This window comes from Prorops nasuta, unplaced genomic scaffold, assembly GCF_024137725.1.
Source record: "Prorops nasuta isolate Cenicafe-Biocafe unplaced genomic scaffold, Cenicafe_Pnas_1.2 PNAS00024, whole genome shotgun sequence".
Taxonomy (NCBI): Eukaryota; Metazoa; Arthropoda; class Insecta; order Hymenoptera; family Bethylidae; genus Prorops; species Prorops nasuta.
The window spans coordinates 2,823,933-2,836,637 of record NW_027116821.1 but is presented as its reverse complement, the minus strand read 5'-3'; the positions used below and the strand labels follow the sequence as shown (position 1 = coordinate 2,836,637).

Below are 12,705 nucleotides of genomic sequence, written 5' to 3'. Positions count from 1 at the left end.
ACAAATAAAACCATTGCATATATGTGAACATTTCCAGGTAAAAATACAATTTCAACTATTTAACTGTGGTTGATATTAACGTTAATCTATCTCAGAATATATTGTAATCTGATTTATATTTATGTAAAAAATACTTACTTTAAATAATTTTCCCATTTTTATATTGCAGATACTTTGAAATGTATTGTCACTGAAAATTTAAATACTATTGAAATGTTTAAAAACACCACATTTAAATCCAGAGAAAAAAAAGGTGTCGTAAAAATGTTGAAATTCTCCATTTTTTTGAACAAATTGAAAAAATAATGCAAGAAAAAAATTATGAGGAAATTACAAACTTATTTGACAACCTAGAAGAAGTGCAGCAATTAAAAAACAAAGAAAAGGAAAATATGATTCTTCAATTACAAAATATTAAATTAAAACAAATTGATAACATTATATATAAACAAAACTTAATTCCACAAATTGAAATAGATAACGATTCATACGATAACTTTGTAGATCAGTTAATATTATTAAAGAATCGATATTGGAAGATGGATGAAGATGTATTTATCTTTGAAATAATAAATAGAAATAATTAAATAAATATGTTAGTTTAATTGTTAAATAGATATTTAACTGTTTACTTGCTTATCTTTGCAATATTATTAATTTGAATGTATCTTTGATAGATTAGTAATTGAAACTATCTTTTATTGCTCTTGTAAATCAATAACCAAATAGAACTTTTTGTTACAATTCGAAAGTCCTGTTATTCTACATATATCAATAACATTGCCAGCAAAAAGAAATAATTAAGACCTACAAAGAAATTAAAATTTCTATACCCACACAAACACACAGACCTATTACATTTTCTTATTGTAAGAATTGATAATATGGATAGAAACAATTTACAATTATTTTGGACCAAATTTATATACCGAACTAAGCTTGAACTTTAGTGTTGTAATTAATTGAAATATAGACGAGTTAAGCATTATATTGAAAGTTAATTGGGATCAATCTAATAAAACCATGATAATGTTTTCTTCCACTTATAAAATTGCTATACGATACTACAACTGATGGTATCTCTGATTATGTATATTATAACTGCTTTCACATTGAAATAAAACATTTATGATCTAAATAAGAAATTATTACTCTATTTTCACCTAAAATTAATTTGTCTTATTAAAAATATTTAGACCATCTAAGGCAACCGTCTTATTAAAATAAAAAAGGGAATATATTACTGTTTAGATATCAACCACAGTTAAATAGTTGAAAATTGTATTTTTACCTGGAAATGTTTACATATATGCAATGGTTTTATTTGTCGCTTTATTTGTATATTCCTCTAGCAGCACAAAGTAAACCAACATTATTGCTCCTATCATATATATACCAATAAATTGTCGAGGGGACATTACTTTGAAGTCCAACATCCAGGTTACTCTTGTCGATAACATTTGCAAGATGAATGAGAGTTAATTGTACAGCCTGCGGAAGGAATTAAAATTTTCACAAAGTAACACTTATTCATTTTCTTTGTGTAAAAGTTGATAATATAAAGGCAAATAATTTGTAACTTATCTGATATATGCTATAGCTTCAGTGGTATTTCTTATCTTGCAGATTATAACCATTTCCATATTAAGTTGCTTTTCTCCAACCTAAAAAAGAAATCATTACTTTTTATTTTCAGTTAATATTAGTAAAGTTTTGTTAAATATTTAAGACAGTTAATCCCCACTACTTTACATTAAATAAAATAGAGCAGAAATATTATTTTCATTTTGCATATTATAACTAGCGTGCTTAATTATCTTCATTTTTATTTATATTGTGTTTAGCACTTTCACTCAAAAAATAATATTTGTGCATTGAAATATTTGAAATCATACTTCATATCAAATACACAATTGTACCTTTCAAAGCTGTCAAAAACCAAAACTTCCGGCCAATATTACGCCTTAAGTTTTAATCTGATATTTTATGATTCATGAGTTCAGAATTGCCAACTGTATATTATAAAAATTACTATAAGCGGGTGGGAAAATGTCGCCGACTCGATTACTACTGACACCGGCCCAGACTACGGTAGTACCGAAAGTACTACACTTGGCAACCTTGCCGGCCCTTAACCTAAAGTGCCCTATGTATGTACTAAACTATTAAATTGAAGTACCCTGCCTTGCCCTGCCTGCGCCCTGCCATAGCCTAATAGCAAATCAAATATCCCTAGTCGATAGTACAGTTTCGGCCATTAATCTTGCGTCAGGCGAGGGGAAGTAGAAATTAAAGGGGTGAAGGGATATCTAGGGAGTTTGTCCGTAGCTGTCAAATGGCGCGATTAACCCTCAATTATGGATTGTAAACAAAAGTAATATTTTCGGAAAACGATTGCGGAAAAGAAGGAAGAATTTTAATACATAACAGAGAAGAAGAAATATATCAAATGAGTATAAATTAATAAAAAAAATGAAAATTATTGTGAATTTTTAAGAAAATATACTTTGTGGCTATTTTATTTTTGTTACAGGTGAAATCCTGTTATGATGGCTTTCTATTAAGGAAAAAAGTTCTTATAAACAAATAAGTGCAAAAGCATTAAGATATGAAGTATTTCTGTGTGGCCCAGTCATTTCGATAATTGTGACTTAATGTTATGATAGTGAATGTGTAAGCGATTAGTGTATATACAACAAACTCTTATTGTAAATTTAATAATCTTGTATGACAATGTTTTAATTGCTATTATTTTAAATTAAAGCTAGTTTAATTAACATATTATTTTTATTTCATCCCTTTCACAAAATTCTAAACACACATGGTAATTACCTATTCTTGTAGTAGTCATATATTCGTTAAATTACTTACAGAATTACAGCTGTTTATATTTGTAAAGCATAGCTGTTTGTTGCAATGATTTTTATTATTCAATGTGAGACAAATTGCATTGGGTTTAGGCAAATGTCTTATTGATCCGCCACATCCTTCCATATCTTATGTAATATTTATTTGCCTTGTTAGTTCTTTCTTTTAGTTTTCAAAATATACCAATATTTTTTTGCTATTTTTATATACACTCAGATATGGCTATTCTATTGAATAATTAATCTTATAAATGTCAAGATGATTGGTAAACCATTGTTCTATTAAATTTGAAGAATGAACACTTGAATTATTTTACTTATAATGTTTGGCATCTCTTCCATAGGATTTATATTTGAGAGGATGTTGTTCTCCAGTACATTTAAGTATACTGCTGAAATCATCTTGCTTTTAGCTTCAAATAATTCACATTTGGATATCCTTCCTCAATATATAATACATATTTTGTTAGTCCTATTTGTTTGTGAAATTTATCTGTTCTAAAACCTTAATTAATCCAGTTACTAGATATATAAAATATCATTTGCAAAGAATTGATATCTTTCTATCAATCTTAACAATATCATAATAGATGAAATGAAATAAGTATTCTATATTCAAAATGGATATCCATGCGTGTAGTTGGAAAACTATTTGAAGCTGAAAACAAGATGAACTCAGGAGTAGTATTGTCAGATCTGTGTGTATGTATAAATGAATAAAAAATTAATGTTATATGTTGTAGACTAGAAGAAAATAGTGTAACAGAGCCAAATAAATGTCGCATAAGATATGGAAGGATGTGGCGGATAAATAAGACATTTACCTAAACCCAATGCAATTTTTCTCACATTGAATAATAAAAATCATTGCAACAAAAAGCTATGCTTTACAAATATAAAACAGTTGTAATTTTGTAAGTATTTTAACGAATATATGACTACTACAAGAATAGGTAATTACCATGTGTGTTTAGAATTTTGAGAAAGGGATGAAATAAAAATAATATGTTAATTAAACTAGCTTTAATTTAAAATAATAGCAATTAAAACTGTCATACAAGATTATTAAATTTACAATAAGAGTTTGTTGTATATACACTAATCGCTTACACATTCACTATTATAACATTAAGTCACAATTATCGAAATGACTGGGCCACAAAGAAATGCTTCATATCTTAATGCTTTTGCACTTATTTGTTTATAAGAACTTTTTTCCTTAATAGAAAGCCATCATAACAGGATTTCACCTGTAACAAAAATAAAAAAACCACAAAGTATATTTTCTTAAAAATTCACAATAATTTTCATTTTTTTTATTAATTTATACTCATCTGATATATTTCTTCTTCTCTGTTATGTATTAAAATTCTTCCTTCTTTTCCGCAATCGTTTTCCGAAAACATTACTTTTGTTTACAATCCAAAATTAAGGGTTAATCGCGCCATTTGACAGCTACGGACAAACTCCCTAGATATCCCTTCACCCCTCTAATTTCTACTTCCCCTCGCCTGACGCAAGATTAATGGCCGAAACTGTAGTCGGCACTTCACACTCATAGGGGCTTACGGCTTTGTGTGTTTGCCCTCCATGTTCAACTGTTTCTGTGGAAAAAATAGTCATTTCTGGCATCACTGCTCCCCCGCAGTCCGCACAGTGGCCACTGGCGGCCACAGCGCACTGTGTTCTACACCATTCTGCACACTGACGTCTGACAATGCAGCAGACTGCAGAGCTTGGAAACGGAAAGTATATAAGAGCAGTAGGACAGGTGAATGCATGGATGAATCGGCCAGTGTATCGACTTTAAAAGCTAAATTTCTTTAGATAAAAATAGGTGAGTCTGGACCAAGAAAACATTTACAAACATCACATTTATACGACAAGTATCACGACCTTTGTTTTTGTCGTCATCCTTTTACGTTTGCATATTTCAATCTTTTCCAAATCAAATTGAACTTGATAGTATTAGCTAGCATTAATTACGACTAGTTTTTGCTTGTTAAAGCTCTTAAAACAGTCTAATTAGTTCATATTTAATTGCATGCACTTCATTTTTATTGTTTATACTTCAAAAGAGTTGTTCTACATATTATTAAATTTTGATTATGTTTAATAGGTGTGAGAGAAATCAGCTCTTGGAGTAGTTTTGACAAGAAAATGGATACAAGGGGCCCTCCTGAGGGGGCCCCTGTTGACTCTTTTGAGATGCCCTGTATTGATAAAATTGCTGACACTTCAGTCAGCTGGCCTATAGACCATGCTGTTTCTTCATTCATATGCGAACCAAGAAAGACAAACAACAGATTACTTTTCCTAACTGTAAGATGTTTTACTTTTATTAATATTTGTATCTTGGTAAAAGGAAAATCACTTTAATTTTCTCTATTTGTGTTCTTTTTTTGTTTCATTAGGTGGAATATGTAGATGAGCAGTCACGTGATTATTCTCGCTTATTTCCAACATATGAGCAAGTCTCTTTCTCTCCAAGGCCAGCTTCACCTTTATCAGATTTTGAACATCGAGTTAGCCCACTTGACCCAAATATGAGTTCTGCTGCGAGATACTCACCAACTCCAGTTCAGCTACCACCATCCTCATTTCACAACTCTGTTGTTGTGCTTCAAGGGCCTTCCTCCCCTTTAATATCATCCTCAGATTCAAGCGTACAAACAAATATTAATTATGTTGCTCAGATCAACAATACTACTGATACACAAAGCAATCAACAGGTTGGCAATACAGCTGATTATGTCAATGGAGAGAGTCAAGAAGAGCTAGTCTCCAGTGTTGGCAACGAATTAATTTTAATGCAGGGTAAATTTTTACTCTTTTCTATATACATATTTTTATTTCAATTACTTTGAGATATAATTTACTTTTCAGATCCAAGTCCTGTATTGGAGACAACTACGGCTCCTCTTATGTTAGCAGGAATACCAGGAACTGATTTTTCTTTGACCAGGGATTTTTTGGTCATGCAAGAAGATGACCAAATAAATGTTATTAGTTCTTTTAAACATCAAACTCTTGAAGTAAGTCACAATCGAACTCTTCCTGTTTCTGAGCCAGAAATTACAGAGAAAAAAAATAAGCCACTGTTAATAAACGATATAAGCAAAGATTCGGAAAAAGAAGATAATACTTCATCACATAGTGAACACAAAAACAATACTGAAACAAAAAGTATTCGTAGATCTAAAAGACATATAAACGATAAAAAAACATTTTGTGAGTATAAGAAAAGTATAAATCTTTATTCTTTTACGAGCTTAATATAATTTTGATACTTTTTGTAGGGTGTGACGAATGCGATAGTACATGCATTAATATCGATGGTTGTATTTCTCATACTGTGTGCACAATTGCGGATCAGCCTGTACCATCAAGGGCTATTGCAACACTGCCAGGATCATATCTTTGTATAAATAAATTATCTACTTCGAGTAGTACGGTCACTGACGAAGTTGAATATGGTGTTTTCGCAAAGCGTAACATCCGTAGGCGCACTCAATTTGGTCCGATCGAAGGAATTTTATGTCCTTACGATGGTCAGCCTTTTATCAACGCTTTGCCATTGCTTTTGGAAACCAAAACAGGGGAGTTTTTAAAAGTTGATGTGTCCAATGAAAGTAAGATAGATTTCTTTTTATAATTTTATATAGTTTCCACACACACACACACACACAATACTAATACTATTCATAATTTTTAGATTCTTCGAATTGGATGCGATTCGTTCGTCCAGCTTTAACATTCAAAGAGCAGAATGTGGTTGTTTGCCAACAAAATGATGGGCTAGTTTTTCTAACTACTCGCAATATCTCACCAAAAGAAGAGCTAAAAGCTGGCCTAAATGTTGATTATGCGCTCCGTAGAAGCTTAGATTTTCTCAAGCTCGATCCTAAAGACGGGAAAGGTAAATTTTTGAATGAGGGCATATGGGAGAGAGAAAAACTATTAATAAATTACACTTTGTTTAGATATAAATGGGCGAAATAACTCCGTACGACCTTACCTTGATGGGAATCGTTACAATCGCAATCGTCGTTTGAAGATGCTTCGCGCGAGGAATAATAAAGAAAAGGGGAATTCAAGACGAAAGAAGAAAGAATGGAGATGCTCGACGTGTGGATTGATTTTTGGGAAAGTGTTACTTTTTAATTTGCATGCCCTTTCCCATTCAACTAAGAAAACACGTTTGGACAGCAAGCCGGTTGTTTGTCCTCAGTGTGGACTAAAACTGGAGAAGCAGAGCGACCTTGTCAATCATGTTTCGCAACATGGCAAGTTGGAGCTACCATTGGAAAAAAACGATAAATCTGCGCCTTTGATTACTTACAAATGTTCAATGTGTTACAAACGTTTTGCCACCAAAGTACGTCTACAACAGCATTGTTTGGTGCACGGCGCCGAGGACCAAAAGCCACTGCCATGCAGCATTTGCTTAAAGAGATTTATGAATAATTCTGCCTTGTCTTGTCATTTGAAAACGCATAGAGGTAAGAGTTTTTCGAAAAAAAAATATATAAAAGAAAGATAAAAAATCATTATCAGCTGCTTTATTTTTATTAATAATAGTTTTTATCATAGAGAGCAAGCAAGTCTTCGAATGTCCAATGTGTCGACAATTGTTCGAGCAAGGCGCTATGTTAAAAGACCATATTGAAACTCATCGGAGCGAAAACGATACTTTTAGCTGTCCACACTGCCAAAGAACGTTCCTCAAGTATTCGGTTATCCGAAAGCATATAAGAGCACATCATTGTGAGAGGAAGCACAAGTGTCAATTTTGTGCCAAGCGTTTTCCTACCGTAGATAAATTACGGATGCATCTTCTTAAACATTCCGATCATAGAGAATTTCATTGCGCCAATTGCGGAAAGCAATTTAAGAGGAAGGACAAATTGAAGGAGCACATGACCAGAATGCATAATTCTCAGAGATCGGCTCAAGAAAAGATCATGCAGAATAATAATAACAAGAAATTTGTGCCAAAGGTCAATCCAAATGATTATAACAGATTCATATACAAATGTCATCAGTGTTTGGTAGGCTTTAAGCGCAGGGGTATGTTGGTTAATCATTTAGCAAAGAGACATCCCGATGTGGCGCCTGAATCGGTGCCAGAATTAAATCTACCGATCTTGCGTCAAACAAGAGACTATTATTGCCAATACTGTGAGAAAGTTTACAAAAGTAGCAGTAAGCGTAAAGCGCACATCATGAAGAATCATCCGGGAGCTGCTTTACCTCCGAGTAATCGCCAGAAAGAATCTGATGGTTCGGGTTTGCCAAATCCTACATTCAGTCAAACTGTTGGCAGCGTCACCACCACCCCCCAAGGCTGTCAATGGTGTCATAAACAGTATGCCAGCAAGGTAAATTAAAATACGCATATAAAATATGTTTCAAAGAGAGAGAGAGAGAGAGAGAGAGAGAGAGAGAAGTATTAATACTTTTTTTTTTAGGCTAAATTACTACAGCATCAGCGTAAGAAGCATTCAAATTTAATGGAGCCAGCTGATCAAGTACCTCGTTCTCGCAATAGACCGTCGCCAACTCAAAATCAGTCCCGATCATTACTGGACAATAATTTCGCGTTGTCCGATTACATACAGACTTGCGATATCAATACTGATTTTTTTAAGCAAAAGATAATCAAAATCTCGAGCGACGTTGATCTAATAAGTAACGGAATGGAGTTTATAGGTCAGCAATTTGTACGTATGCGAGATATACGTTGAACAGGCGACAGACCCTTCCTCCGTAGCGGGGGTCGTTGTTACTAATTTATTACGAGGTATGAACCTTGTAAAAATTTGTGCGCGGCTTAAGTGCAGTGTTTTTTGCTGTTGTTGCCAGATATTGTGGCGATCATCGCTCAATTAAACGAAATTTGGAACGCAGCTTTTTGGCGATCAGTGCGAAACGCTGATCGTACATTTGTTGGTTGTTGGGTGCAACGCCTCACTGATAATGAGACGCTTTGCATGGATCTTCTGAAGATACTGGGCTTTTGTCTGCCTCCCAAGCAGGTCAGAAAAATCCATTTTCCAGGCAAGATATCTAGGAAAGAAATTGAAAAGATTGAGGAGGGATGAAAAGTGGCGATCGTGTTTTAAATTGTCTCTTGCCTTTGCTCGAGGTATTAACGATATTGACGCGAAAATAGATGCGAGTGTCCGTACTGCCCGTGTAACAGTTGAATTAGATGCATTAGTAGATCTCTCGAAATTTTCAACCAAGTGTATAAATATGTTTCGGCAATGCTGCGAAGCAATTATATTTAGACTTGGTTTCATACTCGGCGGAGAAGAATTTTTGCTGAAAGTAGCGTTTAACTGTTTTGAAATAGTATTTCCGTGAGATATTTAGACAAGGAAGGATGCAGAATTTCATGGTTCATTAGACGTTTGACTTTAACGATAAAGCAAGTATTCGTAGACTGCCGAAAGGTGCAGTTTTCAATTATGCACTTCACTCTCTCGTGTCTATCATAATAACTGACGGTTTTACCGCACGTTTCTGCGTTGCGTACATTACTTCTGTTTTCAAGATTGAATGTTACAGTCACTCAAAGTATCTCTCTCCATGATTCATCGTGTATCGAAATAGAATTTTCGTTCTTTTACTCTATTTTCTGAAAACCGTCATTTTTCTATCCAGTCCCTTATTAATGATTAGAGTTTAGTATCACGTGAATTTAGTATGAGCAATTATATACCCATCTATTTCGATCACCAATCTGCAATGTCTGATGCAAATAGCAAGGTACTATGAGGTACTGTTGTTAGTTAATTAGCCTAAAAGGAAGTTTTGTCTTCGTAATGTTATGATATGCGCATGTCTCCTCATTGTCCTTAGAACTTCAGAATTTACTATCCTCGATGTGCAATCTCGCAGCAATACCGTCAAACCTTAATATAATTGTAAAATTATGATTCATGGATTTCAGGAGAGATAATGATTAATTTCTTAGAGGATGGCCGTAGCAAGATTGATTCTTGAACTAAAAATCACAGGAGTAATGTTACATTTATTTTAGACGGTATTATATACATAATATGATACACTTCATCTGGAATGTGAAGACAAAAGGTTGCATAATGTCTGTTAACAGCTGTTAATGTCGTTGAGCGCGTAAAACACGACGAGCTCTACTGTAAGCATGACTTAAATAAAGCTATTTATCGATCGACATTTTTTATGGCAATTTAGCACTCGCGAAAAATCTATTAATCTATTATTAATCCATTGAGAAGCTACCTTGACCTAAAAACTCAAAGATTCTCCAAAGACCAGACTCTGTTGTTACAGTTGTCGTATGTAAAGTTCCTAATTCATGGCACTCGATAGCTAACAATATACAATATTATAAAGAATAGAGGCTATCTCTATCTATTTATAGTTGTTTTAATCTCGAATTTTTCACTGGCAATGGCCAGAGGGCCGACAGCTCCAGGTTTTAATCTACGGGAAGGATTAGGCGTGGGTGTAACAGGTCCATGGCCCTTCTTCATTTGATCAGCTTCGTGCAATTGTTTTTGCATGACAGCGAGGACAACGTGATTGGCCGATAAGAAATCCTCCATGGAAATTAATTCACCGGACAGTCGTCTAGCAGTGTCCACGGATGATTCCTCAGCTCTGATGGAATCTTTCCGAATGATCTTGGTAGGCCTTCTCCTGGAGTGATAAACTCCCGATAAGGAAGACTTCCTTCTGGGCAGATGGGGAGCTGCCATGTCAGGATGCTGACACTGAAGCTTCTCAATAATATAATTCAAGCCTTGCTTGATCACGATCGAAGTGACGTTTAGCAACGAGTAGATACAGCAGCAGCCAAGAACCAAAATGAAAAAGTTGGCTAAACGGTACCTGAATATAACAATCATTCAAATATTACTACTGTTAGTTGAGTTGTCAAGAGATAAGAGATAAAGGATCCGATACCAATGTACTTGTGGATAGTCCTGCTTCTGAGTGCTGACAAAGTCTCCGAATCCAATCGTGGCGAAGCTAACGAAGCAAAAGTACAAAGCCTCGAAATAGGTCCAGCCCTCCAAAGGTGCGTATAGTGCAGCGGCGCAGCAGGCAATTACGCAGGAGAACAGGGATAAATAAAGCATCACCCAATAAACACTAGGTTTCCATTGTTCCAGGCCCAGTTCTTCCTGCTCCTCGTCGTCCAAAATATCTGGCAGGGATCTGTGATTAGAACTTTTCGACGCCCTTCTGGAGGGCGCCTTTCTACGAGCACGTTTCTTCAACCTCTGCAGATGGATGCTGCGCAGAATCCATGCTAGAAACGTGATTATTCTCTCGAGGAAAAGATTGAAGAACAATATACCACCTGCAAAGAATTTTGCACTGATTGTCACTGCTGTCTCATGATATGTATGGATAAACCGAGTTTGATTTATTACCAGAACAGCCAAAGAATCCATAAAGAATAACGACGGCTCTTCCTACTGTAGTCTGAGGTGCGGTATTGCCATAGCCTGCAAGAAAACGGAACAGATAAATATTTGTTAATTATAGTACTACATTATATCGGGCACGATTAAGCTTTAGGAAAACTCTATGTGCTTATTCAAATGTCTATGTGAATGAGCAAATGCGTCTAACTCGGACTAGCATGTAGTATTTCCATATGCATACGTTCGTACATATATACACGAGTGAAAGAGGGGGAGGGGTAGTTGCGCCAGAGTAAGTACAAGACTAGGTCGCTAGATATTAGCATTCTGGAATTCGCGGATGCGAATTCTCTCAACCGTGCCCGGACATCGACCCTTGTCCTCTTCTTTATTTAATTTAAATCAAAACAATCGTTTTCTAATAGATCCGTGTTAACGCACAACGAGCACATTTCAACTAGTTGCACCCCCTATTAATTTCAATTCTAAAAACTTTTTCTTTTGCAAACAAGTGATTCTTAAATTAAATACATACCAATTGTAGAAACAATTGTACCGACGAAATGCAAGCTTCCGGGAAAATCCCATTGACGTCTTTTATTGATGATCCCATTGGACGAAGCATTTCCATAAGCGTAAAGTAACTCTTGCAACCTTTCCACTGCCGATGAATTTTCTTGCAAATGCTGTTCCCGAAAGGTATGATAAACTTTCCAAAATTCTGTTGCCTAAAATTGGAGCAGGGTCACGTTGTAATGGTTAAAAAAAATACCCAGAGTGTTTTGAGAAAAAAAACCAAGGTAAGTGTGTATTTGTATAATAGAAATGGATTGGAGAACGTACCTGGCGAACTTCAAGGTCGGACTCGAGTTTTTGGAACAATGCAGCACCGGCAAGCATGTATACAGCCAGAACAACTGCGAGAAGGATGAACCTAGCGTTATCCTCCGCGAGACCTCCGCACAGGCACATCCCCGATGACTCTCATCCCTTTGCTGACTTCGGCATCTCAATATCCTCTCATCCCACCACTTTGTCTATGCGCCTCTAATCCCCTACCCTTACTAGCACCATCAGCGCAAGCTCACCAACTTTTCCTTCCCAAATTCCTTATTACATCCGTGTCAAACCGGAAACCTCGATCTCTGAATCCATCCTCGATCGATGAATTTCAACAATTTCAATCGGTATCTATATAATTCGTGGTTACGTCTCTTTCGGTACCAATATATAAACATGTACTCGGAATAATATAAGATTTTTTAACGGTGGATTGAATAAAAGATTTCAATGTTTCAAGAGAGAATATTTCAAAATTGATTACGACGATTTTGTAAAATAATACTGCCTGATTTAGAACTTAGAGAATAATTAACAAGTGGAATCTTTCGAACGGAGAATAAAAGTGTGTATCT

General features: G+C 34.9%; 2 protein-coding genes across 3 annotated transcripts; one reads left to right on the top strand and one right to left on the bottom strand.

The window, feature by feature from the left end:
• Window positions 1-3,820: 3,820 nt before the first annotated feature.
• Window positions 3,821-10,068, top strand: LOC136781753 (PR domain zinc finger protein 10-like). 2 transcript variants are annotated; one of them, XM_066740749.1, is made up of 9 exons: window positions 3,821-4,704; window positions 4,987-5,189; window positions 5,282-5,684; window positions 5,754-6,098; window positions 6,167-6,499; window positions 6,583-6,786; window positions 6,851-7,369; window positions 7,449-8,248; window positions 8,339-10,068. In XM_066740749.1, the coding sequence occupies exons 2-9, from the start codon at window positions 5,028-5,030 to the stop codon at window positions 8,612-8,614; spliced, it is 3,042 nt and encodes a 1,013-aa protein (XP_066596846.1). In that variant the 5' UTR covers window positions 3,821-4,704; window positions 4,987-5,027; the 3' UTR covers window positions 8,615-10,068. The 2 variants fall into 2 exon arrangements, with proteins under 2 accessions (XP_066596846.1, XP_066596847.1); XM_066740750.1 differs by having other exon boundaries at window positions 3,825-4,704; window positions 7,461-8,248.
• Window positions 10,069-10,221: 153 nt separating this feature from the next.
• Window positions 10,222-12,340, bottom strand: LOC136781755 (potassium channel subfamily K member 13-like). Its single transcript, XM_066740752.1, has 5 exons — window positions 12,134-12,340; window positions 11,826-12,018; window positions 11,297-11,371; window positions 10,824-11,223; window positions 10,222-10,748 (listed from the first exon to the last, which is right to left on the bottom strand). The coding sequence occupies exons 1-5, from the start codon at window positions 12,260-12,262 to the stop codon at window positions 10,265-10,267; spliced, it is 1,281 nt and encodes a 426-aa protein (XP_066596849.1). The 5' UTR covers window positions 12,263-12,340; the 3' UTR covers window positions 10,222-10,264.
• Window positions 12,341-12,705: the final 365 nt, after the last annotated feature.

Coding starts and splice junctions, on each gene's coding strand:
- LOC136781755 (XM_066740752.1), bottom strand. CDS start 12,262: ATGTGCCTGTGCGGAGGTCTCGCGGAGGATAACGCTAGGTTCATCCTT. Junction 11,372..11,825: donor TACAATTGTTTCTACAATTG/GTATGTATTTAA, acceptor GTTTTCTTGCAG/GCTATGGCAATACCGCACCT. Junction 10,749..10,823: donor GACTATCCACAAGTACATTG/GTATCGGATCCT, acceptor TGTTATATTCAG/GTACCGTTTAGCCAACTTTT.
- LOC136781753 (XM_066740749.1), top strand. CDS start 5,028: ATGGATACAAGGGGCCCTCCTGAGGGGGCCCCTGTTGACTCTTTTGAG. Junction 6,099..6,166: donor AAACGATAAAAAAACATTTT/GTGAGTATAAGA, acceptor TACTTTTTGTAG/GGTGTGACGAATGCGATAGT. Junction 6,500..6,582: donor AGTTGATGTGTCCAATGAAA/GTAAGATAGATT, acceptor CATAATTTTTAG/ATTCTTCGAATTGGATGCGA.